This window comes from Manacus candei, unplaced genomic scaffold (genome assembly GCF_025592945.1).
Source record: "Manacus candei isolate 608988 ecotype Guabito, Panama unplaced genomic scaffold, ASM2559294v1 h1tg000067l, whole genome shotgun sequence".
Taxonomy (NCBI): Eukaryota; Metazoa; Chordata; class Aves; order Passeriformes; family Pipridae; genus Manacus; species Manacus candei.
In genome coordinates, this window is record NW_026138115.1 from 5,123,222 (window position 1) to 5,141,155 (window position 17,934).

Consider the following 17,934-nt stretch of genomic DNA (forward strand, 5'->3'; position numbering starts at 1 on the left):
CTTCTTCTCCAGAGGTTTCTTTGGGGAAAGGAGGAACCTGTTTTCCTCATTACTTAGGAGGGTTAATTATTGGAGGGATCTTTTGCATTTCACTTCTGTATTGATCTACTGTCTCCTTTCTATCTCTGTCTCATCTCTCTGGAGATTGGTGCTAGCAGAAGGCATGTGTATTCTTCCCAGAGTTAAAAAGGCAAAAAGCTTTAAAACAAACTTGGATCCTCTGGAATGGTTATGGTGTTTTTGAACTGCAGTGATAATCAGTTTTTCTTCTTTTTCTGTACTCTCAGACTGTATGTACAACAGGGAGTAAGCTAGCTCCCACCTTAAGCTTTTTTGGGTGATTAGAGGAATTGATGGAGCCAGAGGGAAATATGCTTTTTTAAAATCTTCAGTTGTCCCCTTCCCCATCCTTAATTCTTTAAACTGTTTAAAAAATTGAAGAATGTGCAGGGTGACCTCAAGGACCTTCAAGGCAGCTCATTCATTTTTCAATACATTTACCTGCTTAAAGTGCAACCACACTTGGCTTCATGCTTTCTCTGAAAAGAGTTGAGATCATCAAAGCAGCAGTTGTATCTGTGTTGCTGTCTTTTTTTAATCAATCCATTTGTACACTGACACAGTACCATTGTTTCTCTGCTTCATTCACAAATGTTGAGTGAATCTTCTGACTCTTTTCAAGCAAGATAATATTTTTCGAGGAAACAGAAATTTCTGAATTTTTATTACTCGTGATAGCATTTACAGCACCAGGGTATGCAAGCTTCTCTAAGCCTGAATTTTCTACAATACCTTCAATTCACAAAAGAAAAATAGAGTTTTATTTTCTCAGTTTTTCATTATGCTTATGATGTAAAGTACATTTATTTAGTCATGTGCCTATACAATTCTGTCTCTTCTGCATCTAATGTGACAAGACATAGCCAAAAATTGGGGCATATATAACTCACAAGGGGCTCCTCCTTCTGCAGTGTTGCTGTCTTTTTTCATTTTGTGCATCTTCAGAATTGGGGAAAGGGTTTTGCGTAATTACTAATACAATGTCTTTCTTTTTACAGATCTCTGTTGGGGGCATAGAGTGGGATTACATTGCTACGCAGGGCCCTTTGCAGAATACATGTCAGGATTTCTGGCAGATGATCTGGGAACAAGGGATTGCCATCATAGCTATGGTGACAGCAGAGGAAGTGAGTATAAATTAAATCTGGTTTCTCCCAAATATTCCACAATGTTTTTTTAATAATCTGTTAAGGGAAGGACATCTTTGCTCTAACAAGACCAATCAAAGACAAATTTCTAGTGACTCCTTTGCTATTCTGTCTTCCTTTCTTTGGTAGAAAGATGAATTTGCAAACTCTTTCTGCTGGAAGGTTGGTTTACTCCGTAAGAAACAATAACACTCTAGTAATATGTAATAGAGGAGAGATACAGTTGTTACTACAGTAGAATTAGTTGTATGAATGTTCTTGTGTTTTTTGTTAAGCAAATGTTTTACTTTTAAGGAAAGTGGGCGAGAAAAAAGCTTCAGATACTGGCCACGTCTTGGTTCACGACACAACACTGTAACCTATGGAAGATTTAAGATTACCACGCGATTCCGTACTGACTCAGGCTGCTATGCAACTACAGGTTTGAAGATTAAGCATCTTCTCACAGGACAGGAGAGAACGGTTTGGCATTTGCAGTACACTGACTGGCCAGAGCATGGCTGTCCAGAAGATTTAAAGGGATTTTTATGTAAGTTATATTTAATAACTTTGTTTTGGTGTGTGGTTTGTGTTGTTTTTTTTTAATACCTTCTAGAATGGCTGCTATATGGGAATTAGCTTTTGATAAGTATGTCAAACATTCTGCTGTAAAAGGTTTCTTCACACGAGCAAGATACACTGAATTATACTTTTTGCAGGAATATACCTGACAGTTTATTAAAGGGACTGTTTATGTCTAAAGCCAAAATTTACTAAAAGTTCATATAGATTAAAACATAAATGCATCACATACTACACATTTGAGTATGTTGCAGCAGTAGCAAGATGGCCATGAGCCACCTTTAGGGGGAAGTAGAGGAACAAGACGTGAAAATCCTTAAAAAGTGAGATGACCTTTGTAGATCTATGTTGCTCTGGTGGCGGTATGACTTGTGATTTATATAATCTGTTTTTCTGTGGGATGTCACTTGTTAAACTACTACTTTTCTGGTGGTCGTACAGCATAACAGCATGGCTTACAGGGCTTCATCTCCTAAATGAATTATTCTCTTCTTGTTGAACTTAACAGCGTACTTGGAAGAGATACAGTCTGTGCGGCGCCACACGAACAGCACTGCGGATCCTAAAAGCTCTAATCCCCCTGTACTGGTGCACTGCAGTGCAGGTGTGGGGCGAACAGGGGTGGTCATACTGTCAGAGATCATGATCGCTTGCTTGGAACACAATGAGGTGATCTCTTTTTCTTTCTCATGCTCTAAGTAATGTTAGGTAATAGAACAGAAAATAGCCTGCCTAAAATGGCTGTGCGTCTGAGCAGTCTTTGGAAGAGCCCTTACAACTGTGCTTGAAAGAGCTCTTGGAAATTCAGCAGAAGTTAATAATCTTCTAGAGTTGCCCACATATACACCAAGTACTGGAATGCTCATTTCGATTCTTGACTCTGTAAGATGTTGAGTCACTGAGTGGAACAAGATATGCCCTAGGCTACTGAGCATATTTCAGGATTTCATCCTGACTTTACCACTTCTTGCCTTAATTAGAATGGATAATATTCAAGAACATGCTTTGTAGGCAACCTCTGTGCTTGTTATTATCTTGTTCTTAAGTGTGGTGTACTTGCAGTATCAGTCTCAGCAGAGGACAAAGTGCTAGTTTAATAGAATAAAATCCAGTTCTATCAACTTTTAGCCAGAAATGAACAGCTGCAAAGTGTTTCTTAATAATATAATATGCCAGCTGAGACTTAGTGTTTCATTGTGCATCCCTGTCCTAACACTGAGACAGACTTCTGCAGCCATTATATTTGTGAAGACCAATACCCCATGAGATAGGTATCTTTACCATTATGCATATTTCACAGATGGTCAGTGGTGTAGTGTAGTCTATACTGCAGACATGGGCAGCGAATTGTGAGATTAAATTAGAACAGCTGCCCTTAGATCACTTGGTACTGCTCTGAACCTCCAGCTGAGAAAGTGCAACCCAGTTTCCTTGCTCACCAGTCACTTGTAATGGTTTGTTCTCTTCTTTCAGATGCTGGACATCCCACGAGTGCTGGACATGTTGAGGCAGCAGAGAATGATGATGGTGCAGACTCTTTCGCAGTACACTTTTGTCTATGGAGTTCTCATTCAGTTTCTCAAAAGTTCTAGACTTATCTAATCCCTGTCACTTCCTAAGGGACACTGCAAGAGTTTACAGAAAGGAAATCACAGTTGTCCAGACAGACCTGGTGTTTTAAATGATGAATCACACAGTTACCTTTTAGGGCTGCTGTGTGCCTGTTAAACGTAAGTCGGTGTAACAGTCCCTACAAAGTAGGATCTTTGCTGGAGTAAATTCTTCCTATGTTCAGCTGCAGTTATGTTAAGGAAGAATTTCACTTGTACTGGTCTGTAGTACTTACACATATTCTCTAGAGTGGTGTTACTCTGGGCAAAATAAGTATCATAGAATGGAAGTACACAGCACAATTTTACTAACATTATGTTTTGAAACATAATTTTTGACTGTGTGAAAGCTAAAATCTGTAGGAGCTCCTTGGGAATGTGAAGGTCTTATGCAGTTTCACTCTGCTTTCAATTTTATATTTAGAACAATACATCTATATTTTTAAAAATGAACTTTTGGTTTCCTCTGGTTTACTTAGAAAAATTAGCAGCTCTTAGATATTTCAAGCTGTTGCTTTAATGACAGTTATTTTTATATTCATATTTTTTAAATTAAAAAACCCAAAACACCACAACACAAAACTTTTTAAACAGAACAATGTTTTCAGAGAAGAAGACTGACAACGTTTGAACAAACTTCAAAAATCATGCAGAAAGTCCCAGGGGAAGCTATTGGTAATTGTAGTGCCATGTAATGGAATTGACAAGTGAAAGATAATGGCAACTGTTGAAAACTTCCATTTGAGTGGAGGCATTTTTACCTGAAACAAGCAGGGGAAAAATATTTTAAGTATCTATGAGGTTATTGGAAACAAATGGATGAGAGAAAGTACATATTCAGTATTATTCATATGTTTAGAGGACAGTTTGATTTTACTGGCTGAAATCAAAGTGGATGCAAATGTTTTAAGCACTTTTTTTTTCTCTGTTATTTATGTAGTTAAATATAGATAATATAATCATGCATTGTTTCATGTGGTAATATACCATTACTAACCTGATATTTTAGGAAGAGCCTTTTAAGTTGATTAAATGAGAGAACCAAAATGGGAGTAAGAAGGTGCACAGTGGTGAAGCAGAGATGGTCATATGAAGCATAACGGAGGAGGTGTGGCAGCTGTGATTGCTGGTTTACCCAGTGCAAAGATGACTATTAAAAATGTAAGTGTTCCCAGCCAAGAAAGCCGTTAAAGCATGAGATCCTCTGGATTATTTTGTCAGTACTAGAACAGATTTTGCTAATGCTGTGCAGCATTGCAATGAAGAGTATTTGAGAACACTTGTAGAATGCAGGAGCTGTTAGAGGTAACACTGGAGATGTGGGTATTTTAGTAGCTGTGTACGTGGCTGAGTCAATGGCTGTGGCATGGACCTGAAGATGAGTCATACCTTTGGTAGTTTCTGTTTTGTCCCATGGGGGCTGATCTAATGACAGTATCCCTAAATAATCCTTTGTCTGTGGTTTTCAGATGGGGACAGTGTGGTTTTAGCTGCCTTTCTGTATTTTGAGATGCTGAGATGAAAACCTATTCAAAATGAGCTATAGCTTTTAGATATCTGGTTTAATTTCAAAAAAACCCTATAGTAGATCAGTCTGCTGGAATGCTTAAGTGTCCATTTCCCTTGATACCTGCTTAGTGAAATGAAATGAAACTAAAATTAATTTTGATCAGTGCTGAAATTATTTTATTTTTCTGAGGTCTAACAAGGGTTTGGAAACTGTTAAAACCCTTTCAAAATAATAATTGTGTCCCAAAACATTAATTAAGAATGATAGATAGGTTGCCTTAATTTCCTCTATAATAAGCTACTTCCACAAAGAAAAACACACAGTCCAAATGACATTGTGCTAATATGTCATTCTGTACAAAATCTTTTACTTTAAGGCACACTGTATTGATCTGGTGCTTTCAGGTCTGCTTGGAGGCAGTCTGAATTTTTGTACTCTCAGTATAAATTAGATTGAATATTTCAGACTAGGGAAAAGAAATGTTGTTCTTACATAAATTTCCTAGGAATTATTAGTTGCCAAATGTAAAGCTGGAAGTCCAGAGGAAACCAGTACTGAAGACTGATTCTTTACATATAAATCTTGCAAAGAAACCAATCTGACATTTCTGTGTTGAAAGAAGTATTGAAAGAAACAAACATTCTTAGCTATTTGTATCATGCTGTGTTTTACAAACACGTTTAATTTTTGCCACAATTCACTTCTATCTGCAGAAATCTTTTTGAATGGAAGGGCAGGCTCTAAAATGTAGTTTGTACCTTTTCCATGTCTAAACTTTGCACTGTGATCTTCATAACCTCATAAATGCAGTTTTAGTGACATGATGGACAACCAGAACTTCAAGCAACAGCTTTTAGCTAATCAGCAGTTACTGGGGCAGAACATCAGCTGCTAAGCATTAGAAGGAGCAGTTATAAGAAACAATTTAATCCAATACTTACGGGATTATCTGACATGGGTGAGGAAACGTGTGTTTTCTGGCTTATTTTTCTGTTTCTGTTTCGCTGAAAGAATTTGTGTTCACTTTTTTAGAGGCAGTTGCTCTCCAATCTGATAGGCACAGTTGTAATTTTTGTTTTTAAGCATAACACTGCTACCTCCTCCCCTTCAGCTTGCAGTTCTGTCCATCAGCAGTCTGTTTTTGCCTTAATAGACTTGACCTTAATAGACTTGACTTCATGTGAACTTTTCTACTGAAGATTGCAGGACTGTGTTTGTATGTAAGCATATGGCTCTGAGTGAGCATTGAAAACAAGCAGTTTCTCTTCTAAAGATACCAAGTGAAATTAAACTTCACAATCCTCCGTAACAAAATGATTTTTAAAACCATTGTTTAGATTTTCAGTTAACTTATAAAAGACAATTCAGTTTTTAGCACTTTGTTCTGAGCTTTGGAAGGGGATGCATTTTTACTTGTAGTTGTGCTGGGTGCTTCATGAAGTGTTGGACGTTAGAAGAACATCCACTGTCCAAATCCAGTCACAGTGAGTCAGAGGTGAATTTATTTGTCAAAGGCTTAAAATTTCACTATAAGCCTGTCCATTTTGCCAAATGTGTTTCTGTTTCTACGGGGATGAAACCAGATTATTACGCAAGATTTGAATGGATTTTGTTTAGTAAGAAAAATTGTATGAAGACATTCTTGCAGTAAATGGCAAAAATGATGCTGATCTCTAGGGATGTCAGAGCTCTCAGGGAAAAATAAAGGTGCTATATACTGTCAAGAGACAGATTTGACTGTCTTTTGTTGGGTAGGTGGAAGATGCTTTTTAGGATCAAATTCAATGAAGAGTCAGGAGAAGAACCCGCAAATTATAGCAAGGACTTCTGCACATTTCATTTCTTTCTTGGTTGCTCTGATTGGAGATTTTTGGCCAGTGAATCTATGTAGTTGTGAGCTAGAAGCTCTTCTCTAAGAAGCTATGTCAGAGCCCTGTCCATTGCAAAGATGTCACTGACTTAGCTGGATTATCTGTAGGCTGCAGCTCCCTTCTGGCCCTGTTGGGTGAGGGAGAAGCTCTGTGCCACACAGGGGGGTTTTGCACAGCCTCTGCAGCCTGCACAGCAGTGCTCTCCTTCTCTGCTGTACCCTGGGAAGAGCAGGAAAAGTTTTATGCCTTAGTATTGCACTCATTGCAATACCTTTTGCACAAGTGAACAATAAACACTACAAGTGCAGGGTGCTACGGTTTATATGTAGTAATATATTTCATTCAAAGCAGGTGAGCAAGGCAGAGTCCCCGTATTTCTGTGGATGAAGAGCTGCTCTAAGTTATCATTAACGTTTAGGAGAAAAAAGTAAAATAAAGTAATAACAAATAGAAGTAAAATAAATTTGTACTAAAATGGAAAAGATTCTTGACATTTTGAGAAATTTTTTTCTGGTTTCTCATATAATGCTGTGTGTATCTGTTTGAAGTGGACAACACTTGGAGCAATTTTCTCCAAAATAGCTCCTTTAATTTTAATAAGTAAGACTACCTGAGGCTGCTGCTACATATTTTCTGTTGGAGCAGCTGTTAAAGTTGAGTGGCTCATAGATTTCAATGGCCTCCGGACCAAACCTGGGAGCTGCAGGGTTGTTTATCATACAAGCTAGCTGTGTAAGGAGACCTCAGTTTTAATATCAGTAGCATTACTAAATCCCTGGACTTAAAAATAGTGAACCCATTATTATATTTCAATAGCTAGTTCAAATTATTAATTTAAAAAAATCAGTGCTTCAATTGCTAAGAACTCAGTGCTTTAGAATTTAGGGGTTTTTTTTTTGTGTTTTTTTTTTTTTTTTTTTTTTTTTTTAATACTGCAAAGTCATGCAAAACCAGAGTCCAGTACTGCAAGATGCAAAATTCCTGCAGTTCTTCTGTGGGAATTAAAATGGGCTTATTGCCAATGAAAGCTTGAGCCCTTAAGGCATGAATACTCACATGTCTGCTTTAAATTTAAATACAGATTACAAGAATTAACCAAAAGAATGCAACAGGAATGTGCATATAAGAAGGTACAGCATTCAAAGGAAAAGCAGCTGAGAATTCAGAAGAAATTCTCTTGTTTTGGACAAGAGAATTCGAAGTTTTGGACATAGACAGTGAGGATTTAAGGAGTGGCAGAAGGCATTTGGAGGAGGATTTGGAATGTTTTGTATCCACAGTAGAGCTGCTAGAAGGGTTTGAGTCATATGGTATGTTTTTCATGGCATGGTAGGGTAAGTGAATATGTAGTCATAGGTGTTATTTTTACTGGCTTTTTAAAATGTGATTTTTTAAACTCCAAATATTTTTTCAGAGGCTCTGTTATTTTTATGTCTCTTTCTTTCCAATTGTATTGAATAAAATCTGTCAGCTCAATTTCTGTTTAATTATTAAAGGTCAGATTTTTCAAACCACAGTCTCTGGTTTTACAGATGCAACATGCAGGGGACATAGGCATTTTTTGTGATTTGGCAGTGATGACTTCTAATGGATGCAGGTGAGATGATTTGGAAGTCTGAATATGTTATGAATGAAGCCAGGTGTTTACAGTTGGTGTGAGTTGCACCAAGTTAAGGCTGGGCTGACAAAGAGACTCTTGAAATATGGAATTAAACATGTGCTTAGAAGTTCTGTTGCAGTCCAGCATTTGCAATGCAGGGACATTAAAATAACGTAATACTGTGCTAAGGTAAGGGAAAAAATCTTAATTAACTGCTGTAGCAAATATGTCTGTAAAAACAAGTTAAAGAATAACATTTCTTAATAAGATCCTGCTGGGGACCAGCTAACTTGGTGCATTCTGTTGGAATCACATATGTTACTTTAAGGTCTAACTGGGCTGAAAAAACAGGATTTGTTAACTTCGATGAGCATTTCAAAAAACTTTTGCTAAATAGCCTTTGGTTCTATTCTTTGCTGTTTTCCACATGATGCTGCATTCAGTGGTGAAGAATAACATCCAGGGTATTTGCTTTGTAGAAGTCTATTCTTCAGCTCTACTTAGAGGATGAAGATAGAAATCAAATTTAAAGAATCGGATGAATAGAGTTTACAACAGATCCAGCCTGTGGCAAGTCAGAGAGCAAGTCAGTAGATATTGTAACATTCTTTTGGTTCAGATATGCAGCAATCAGAACTACCAAATTATTAGTTTTATGAGTACAGTTTCAGAAGGTGCCTAACTTTCATAAAGGGAATTTAAATGCTGTTTTTCCATTTGGAAATATTTAGGTAAAATTAAGAGACTTTAATACTTTAAAGACATTGCAAATGCCATTAATTTTTAGAATGGTAGGAAACTTGATGGGGATAACCCCTGAAAAATCCTCCAGTATGTCACCTTGCTAATCCTGGATAATTCTGACAGACAAGGTGTGTATGCTCTTTACAAAGATACTTGCTTAAATTGCTTTGAAATACCCAACTTGTCTGTCCTCTTTATGGCTGATCTGAGAGGACTTGGATGGAAATTTTAGAGGCTTTACTTGGTGAATCAGTAAGCATGTGTGCTCCACACTGCTGAAATCTCTCCATTCAGTTAAAGCAAATGGGTGTTTGAAGTCCCATCAGCACTTTTGTAGGATTGAATTCTTAATGTCAGAGGAACATGGGATCTGGCTCCATTTTCTTCGATTTTCATTTGAGCCAGTATGCAAGGATTTAAATGAGATGTTGTTCAAATAGTAGCAAACATGAAGTATTATTTTCTAGTACCAAGCTAGTGGTTTATGTCTATTTTTGCTGTCTTGTCACCAATATTGTAAAAATGTATAATCAAACCAGCTTTAATTCTTGTAAAACTGAAATTGGTTTGTAAAACAATGTATAAATTGTGTTTCATAGACAGAAAAGCTTGTATTACTGAATGTAATATATGTGAAATGAATATATTATAGTCTATTTTTGCCATGGAAATAAATATTTGAAACAGCTATGAGTTTTTATTGTTCCATTATAAAAAGAAAAATCTGAGAATTTAGTGTTCATGTGTAGTCCTAAGCTGGGACTTTGCCTTCAGTACACAAAGGTGCGATCCCTCTTCCAAAGTGCTGCAAGTACTGGATATAAAATTTAGGCTATCAAATACTAAGAGCTGTCATCTTTGTGGCAGGAAAGTCTTGTGCCTGCTGCCCTGTCATTATTGTTCACAATGTTCTGCATTTTCTAAAGTCATTTTTGGTACTGAGCTTTCAATTCTCCTGTAACCTTTAAGTGTAGGAGGGATTAAAAAGTTTTGAAAAGTGCAGAACCCTTTCCAAAAGGATGTGAGAGGAAACAGTTGATTGTATGCTTACTATTATTGGACCTGCTACCAACAACTAACACTGAAGTTTTTCTTCATTTTATAATTGGCATTTAGTTAAAAAGGTTGTGGTACAAAGGCTTGCTCTACACACCTGGTGCACCCTGAGACTTTATAATGCCATGATATGTGAACTGAATACTGGACATTACAGTTTTCCATTGGACAGTTGCATTTCTTTGTGTTTGCTAAATGCCTAGTGCATTGTCCACCTAACTATATCTGAAATAATCAGGCTTGCTTTTAACTGAAATTTTGTCTTCTAGGTGCACTCAATTTGATGGCATTAATTAGCTGAAGGTAAGACAGTAACATACCAGCTGTCTCTGTACTTGTCTGATCAGTTCCCAAGTCCTGGGGAATGTGTTGCATGAGCAGTGTGAGCAAAGCTCTCTTATTTGACATAGTTTCAAAATCAGAAGAGGGAAATGGGACTTCCTGGGTTCCTAGGCTCCTGATAAAAACACCCAGCAGTTCTGATCACTTATACTGGTTTTAGACCTGAGGCAAAGGTCCCTTCAGAAATCTAAATTTCCTCTAAATTCAAATTGTTTTAAACTGTAGCTGGAGACACTGTAAAATCCCCATTAGAGCCTCCTGTTGGCCAGAGCTGGCTGACAGGGAAGCGACTTGATCCCTGGATTTGGCACAGCCAGCCAGCAGCTTTCTTAGGCAAGAGCTCCTGGATATGGTATACGAGAAACTTAGGAGAGCTGATGAGAGAGGTTTCTAGCCTGGGGCTTTGACTAGCCCCTAAAGTAGCTCCTGCTCAGCTGTTAGGGCTGTTTAAATCGTGAATGGCCGTGGATACATGAAGGTTACATGAAACTCAGCAATACCTAGTACCTAGCCGGAAGTTTTGCATGTACACATTGCTCTGTTTAGGATATGATGAGAGATTTCCTTACACCCACTCCTTTTCCCTGAGCGGTCAATGACAGCATATAAATGTCCCTCTCCACTATTTTTATGAGCATCCCCTGGATGCTGTACTCTGTATGAAGACAAGCTGTTCAGTGCCACACAAACATTGCCAGTTTGCTTCCTGCAGCCTGAGAACTGCTTGTGGAGGATCACAATTTGTGAGTACAACAGGAATGTCACTCACGCAGGTACTGACGGGAGAATGGTGCTGCAGGAGAACTGGAGTTGAGTGAGGACTGGGGGACAGGTGGGTGCTCATGAGTTCTGAACTAAGGAGGTTATCTTGTATCACTGCATGACCCCTTGGCTCAATCTGGCTCTTTCAAGGTGAAACTTCTGCCACCAGATCTTGTTTGAGGGATGGCAGTTCTGTGGCTCCAGTGGAACATAATGCTTAGGGAAGCGGTTGTTCTGATACTTAAATGCCAGTGCTGTTGTTATTACAATTTAAATTAGCCTAATTAATTAAAACCAAGTGTAAGTGGAATACAGATGAGTTTGGGACTATTTTGTCACAAAACTTCTTAAGAGTTGCACAGGGTTGAAGACATGTTGCAACATTTGACCTCATGGCATTCTTTGGGAGCTTTTTTAAAGCATGGACTTTGGGGCACATGTGTGTTCTTGGGCTCTCCACTTTTAAAACAGCACAACGTAGATGTGGGAGCTAGAAGGGGCAGAGCTTACAAAAATGCTGCCCCTTTTCGGATCAGTCACATCTCCCAAACTGATCTGCATGACAGTCTTTCACATTTAAATTTAAATTTAAATTTAAACCAAACATCTGCCATTCCTGACATACTAGATTGTTTTCTGCCCTGCTTATTTTATGGATCTAAAATATCGGCTGTAATAAACAAAACAACCAGAAAAGACTTGGAGGGCTTGCAGATGAGTTTCAGGTAGTTATTATTAGCCATTTCTAAAATGACAATCATGTGCCTCACATAAGTTAAGAAGAACATCAAATTCTTCCAAGAACAGTCTCTGAATTATCTATCATACCCAGAGGTGAATGAATAATTTTCACTGGTGTTAAGTACCTATGAAGAAAGGCTATGTCAAGCCTGGCTAATAGTGATAGTCAGTGATTGAAAGAACTACATACTTTGTGTGTGTGTATGTAGATCTGATTTCTTCTGTCTGCATGCTGTGCTCTTTGCAACTGATTGATGCTGCAGATGTCTTTCCATTGACAAAATCTTTAGCAAAAGACTTGATGCAATCAGAAGGTAGTTTGTTTTTAGTTCAATAATGTGAAAGATACTATTTTAGCAGGTTTATCAGGGTTGAATTTCCTGTATCATAGCAGTACAGAAATAAATTCATTGGTTCTGAAGTGACTGTCTCTGAGCCTCCAGAGTGAGCAAGTGCTCACTCCGTATTTGAAAAATTTGTCTCCTGAAGACCAGAAGGTGTAGGTCTCCATCACTTTAAATTCCATTGTTTGCCGAATGTTTACTTCGTTCCCAAAATTAAGAAAAGCAATTTAAGTTGAAACTATAATCTTAGAAATTGTTCTGCTTCAATTTTTAAACCTATGCTATCTGTGTCATCTCTGGTCTCACTTGTGTCAAACGCTGGGAAAAAGCAGGGTGCCAAATGCCTCTGAGCTGAATTTCTGGTTGGAGAGGCTACACCTCTTAGTTCCTACAAGGAATTCTCAGGCTGACAGGAGAGCTGATGGCCTTTGATATGTTGCTTCACTTTTTTGGCATGTGAGCATGCTTACGAGCGAGAGAAACAGATACTGGGAAGAGCTGGGGTCATCTCATAGTTCTGTTACTCATCTGGACTCTGGCTCTGGCTGCTAAGAGATGTAAGGTATGCTGCAGTCCTCACGCAGATACTGTAAGGGGAGTCCTACGGGCTTGCTGAATTCTTGGGATAACTGCAGAGAGCTCTGCACCTCGTGCTACAGATCACGCTGCCTGTCCTCTGAGAATGGGACAGCATAGCTCTGTGGCCTGCCAGGCTGAGGCTGTGTTCGAGTTTCTCGAGTTTCATAGGCCTCCCTACTCCATTTATGTAGCCTTTCCTTGCCCTTCTCAAGGTCTAATTTCATTCTCCCGATGTGGTAGGGCTGGGAGGATTGCAGGGGAGACTCTGTGTGCTGAAGCCTGGGAACAAGAGCAGCAAGGGCACAGCAGCAGCAGCCTTTGCCTGTGCCCTGTGGGGATGGGTTTTTGGCACCTTGGGCATTCCTCCAGCCCAAAACGTGGTGCTGGGTTGAGAGTCTACCTTTTACAGGCCAGTGTCACGTTTTAAAAGAATGAAAGTGATGTTTTGTGTGTTGTCACCTGGGTGTGAGGCACACCTCCTTCCCTTTGCTGTCTGCTGGAATTAGCTAAGTGGTGAGCTAAATGGATTGGTCCCATTAGGAGCCCAACTGCTCTGGAGGCTTTCTACAGAGAACAGAAAGTCTCATGCACAAGCAGACACTTCATCCTTAATTTTGGTTCCCTTCACTTGAATTAACACTTCTTGTTGCTATTCATCAACTGCCTGACATCCTGCAGTCCTCCTGGGCTTTCTTTAAGGTGGCTGAAATGGAGATGATGTATGGGTGCTCTATGGGTCAGCTGATGACTTGTCATGCCAGTGATAACTGCTGATTCTTTTCCCTTCCCAGTGATGCTTTACCCCTGTGACATGCTCAGCTTCCGCTGGCTCACAACCTGCTACAGGTGTTGAAACTGGATCTCTTGACTGGCTGTGACCCATGCTGGGGCAATGGCTGGTGCAGCACATCAATCTTCTGCTCACCTGTTTGTGTATCACTCGCTTTGCTATCTGGAATAGAAACTGAAGGTGGTTGTTTCTGAATGAAGCAGATTTCACTATTAATAAAGAAAACAGGAAGATTGGACTGCTTGTATCTGGTTTGGTGGTTTTGGAGAGTGAGAAATGATTTATTTTTTTTTAAATCACTGGTTGCTGTTCTGTTCCTTGTAATCTGTGTACATACCAGCTGTCAGCTCCTGAAAAAAGAAGGTTAAGTGCCTGGAAAGTGCCAGAAAGAAAAGGTTGATTGCTCTAGAGACATCATGCAGCTGCAGTGCCCTGTACTTGCTTAGCAGTGTATGCTCCTGCCTTGAGTGGTCAAAAACTAAAGTGGAATGCTGGAGTTTTCCATAGTTTTCTGAAGTACAGCCTAAGTCCCAGTTTTGTGGGTTTTTCCTTTTCACAGATTTTTAAGTCTCAAACACTCAAATACAAATGCTGTGATACACAGGTAGAAAAACTAAGGGAGCTCTAAAACATGTTTGAAGACCAGTGTTAACCAGTCTCTACTCTGCACCTGTGTTCTACCCAATAATAGGTCTCACCATTTTTTTAAAAGATGGAATAAGTAACAATTTCCCTTTTCCCAGTCCCTTTTCCCTATAATCTCTTTAACACTCATTTTCCATTACTACTTCTCCTTCCCCCAGGCTATGGCCTGGGGCTGCTGCCTTTCCTTGGTGTTTGGGCACACAGGAACAGTAGCCGTGCACTGAAGGGCATTACTGGGATATCTTGGTTAGAAGCTGTGCCTTCACTGCAGTGGAACAGCCCGCATTAGGAGCTACAAATGAACCCCTGGGCTTAATTTTTATTTATGCTGATGTTCCATTTGTCTTGCTCATAATCCTTGCACAAATCATTGCTGAGAAAAAAAGTAGCCCTTTTTTCCCACTGTCTGATGGAGCCACTTGTACTTGAATTATGAAACATTATCAGTTGAGCTGCATCATTCTTATAACTATTGATGCATTGCTATAAATGATGTAAAAGTGTACAGAAATGCAGAGAAACAGGACTCTGAAGTCATTCTGCAGCTAAGCCTAAATGAAAACTGTGTAGGAGCCTTACACATGGGCTGCATCAGGGATTAAATGATAGTTTGGAGTTTGCTTGAAGGTTTTTGTTTTCTGGTCAGCCCTAGGACATCTAAGCATCTTTTTCTTTGATCCCATTAATCTTTACTTCAGATGACCAAAAGCCCCACTTTGCTTTGTATATAAACAGAATCGTACCTTTTAAAAAGAACAGTGATGACAAAACTGTAGCTTTAAAGATAAGAGGCTGTTTTGCTACAGAGCAAAGTAATATCAGCAGCTTTTGTCCATTTGAAGAAAACATTGATGTTGTGATACATGTGCTCATTGCCCACATGAATATGGGCAGACTTAGGTCTTTATGTTGCAGATCACAGCTGCCAACTGCTCCTGAGTTTGTTACTTCTGAAGGATTCAGATTGGTTGTGGTGTCATGACTGCCTTGTTCTGCTACTGCTTGTGCCAAGACCTGAGTATATCACCAAGTAAAAAGTGATGAAATAAAAAAACCCACAACCAACCAACCAACCAAAAACCCTTGGAAAAAAAATCCAAAGCTTGTGCTGTTGATTAATCTTATGTGATGAGAGTCAGGCTTGCACATCAAGCTCCTTAAACAACTTGTAGTTTAAGCACTGCCTTAAACGTGAATAGAAGGGAAAAAGTCTTAAGTGCAGGGCAGCCTGGATTTACTTTTGATCTGTAGATAAACTGATCTTATATAGATAACATTTATCTAGAACATGTTTTCCCCACTGTCTGATGAGAATGGCTGTACAATGAGAAACCAGTTCTGCAGACTGTGCTGACTGCTCCAGCTACTGCATACTGGGGTGTGTGATTTTCTGGTTCTTTACCAGAAACTTCACTATGGATCCAATAAATGTTCACAGTTACAGTTCAGGCAGACAGATACTTTCTTTGTGAAAGGCCTGCTTTAATGAATTTATTTCCTTATTTAAGTTCCATCTACCCAGAAAAAAATGTCATTGATGTTCATACAGCTCATCAACAGGAAATATGGTCAAGGAACTGTTTTTATTTGGCTTTGTGTTACTCATACAACAGGAAATGAGTATGTCACTATTTGTGCCTTTCTGTGAGGTTCACTGCTGTGGTGTTTTGTTTGTTTTTTCATTTATAGAATTTAAATGTGAAATTCTTATTAATCTTTAATCAGACTCCTGTTGACAACAAGCCAAAGTTTGCTGAGTGATGTTTTTTTATGATGTGCAAGTCACAGTGTATTAATAGGTAGGAAAGAAACCCCCTAAATTTCATTACTGACCAAGAATGGAGAACTCAGAATGGAGGGCCCCAAGAGTGGGTGAAGTCCTGTCTGAGGAGCAAGGAGGCTTTATACTTACATACATCTAACCAGACTCTTTAGTTTTCTAGATAGTCCTTTGTATCAGAATTCTTCATACAATAGAAGCAATAGTTTCCTAGGGGCATCCTGCCCTTCAGCTCTCTGGGGTAAGAAATAGGGAGTTTCTTTGTGAATGGGAGAAGGGCTGTGATCATTTGTGATTGAGGAAAAACCCATCCCTGCACTGTACTGACTCAGCCCTGTGGCCACATCTTTTCAACAAGACAGGCTCTGATAGAGGGATGCCAAAATCCTCACTTTATCTTACCTGCTTTTCAGTGAGCGAGAGCACTCATGCTGCAGGCCAGATTAAGACGACAGCCAGCTGAGTGCCCATCTGCCCAGCCACGTGTACAAGGCTAAAATAAACCCTGGTCTGCTGTCATTGTCAACAAGTGCAATTTATTACCGTGGACAAGGCATCCAGGAAAGCGGCTTTTGCATTTTTGGGGAATTATGTTCTGCACTGCAGTGCTGATGATTGTGCCAGAAATGTTTTTGTCTTGCTGGCTTTTCCTAGACTTTTTTTGAGATTGCTTTTTTTTGCCCAAAGTTTATGCTTCACAAGTAAAGCAGTGGTCTGTGTCTATCAGAGTTACTTCCAGCTGTAATTGGTCATCTCACTTACAGAATCAAGTCTGTAGTAGATGCTCACGAGGCACAGGGGAGGCAGGTGGTGCCTGTTGTGTATGAACTGGTACAACTTGGGCTTGTCCTTGGAGGAGGAAGGTTAAAACCAATCCTAAAAGATACTAGGGAACAGGCTTTATCCAGTTCCTAAGGCTTCTTATAGTTCCTCACCTAGAGCAAGATAACATAACTTGCCAGCTTCTCCTCAGAACCTGTTAACCTCATTCTGCAGTAACATGAATGCCAGGAAATAGCTGTACTCTCTTTAATCAAACGATGAAATTTGGGCTGATTTTGTGCAATGCATGTTATAACTTCACTTTAACCATAAAGTACACCACCTTTTCTCCACTTGCTGTACAAAGTGCCTGACGTATCTTCTACTAGACTAGTAGTCATCAAGTAGTACCCAACTCAATCTTTTTCCAAAACCAAAGCTTGATGCAGAATGCTATGCTGCAGTTGTCATCAATGCAAGAAATTGAACTGTCTTAGTGGTCCCCTTCAGCTAAGAAATGAAAATAAAAAACTACGGTCAGTTATTTATTTAGCTCTGTTAAAGTTGGTTTTCTTCCTGTGAAATAATTTGATTTCTCATTTGTAGTGTTCTGTGAGTGCCAACATAGTGTACTACATACTGGAATTGTTTGTCCATTCGGGAAGAGGGCATTGTTGGATGTTAAATTGATGTTAAGTTGCTAAATTCTTGCAGACTACAGAATCTTGGATCTTTATAGCAGGAGCACAACTGCACTAGCAATTAATTTATTTAAAACAATAAATATTTCATAACTTACTATTACAGCTTTTAAAAATATAAATATAATTTTAGTATTCTCAAAGTTTGTTCCGAGTTATACAATTTTAGGCAAAATATACAAAATTCTTTTGATAACTGACCCTTTAGAGTCTACATTGACACAGAGATTAATTAATGCCCAATTAATAGTATCCTGCTAGAGAGATCTTAGCAATATTTAAACAGAAATAAATTGAAAATAAATAATTTACTACTATTTGACAAATG

At 38.9% G+C, this 17,934-nt stretch overlaps 1 protein-coding gene across 2 annotated transcripts in view; it reads left to right on the forward strand.

Moving 5' to 3' along the window:
• The window catches only part of PTPN21 (protein tyrosine phosphatase non-receptor type 21), a 45,552-nt gene extending 35,760 nt beyond the window's left edge, over window positions 1-9,792 (forward strand). For both annotated transcript variants that reach the window (XM_051806589.1, XM_051806590.1), the window contains 4 exons: window positions 1,059-1,187; window positions 1,503-1,737; window positions 2,278-2,438; window positions 3,243-9,792. In XM_051806589.1, coding sequence (XP_051662549.1) covers window positions 1,059-1,187; window positions 1,503-1,737; window positions 2,278-2,438; window positions 3,243-3,371 — 654 coding nt within the window. In that variant the 3' untranslated portion in view covers window positions 3,372-9,792. The remainder of the gene's footprint in view (window positions 1-1,058; window positions 1,188-1,502; window positions 1,738-2,277; window positions 2,439-3,242) is intronic.
• Window positions 9,793-17,934: the final 8,142 nt, after the last annotated feature.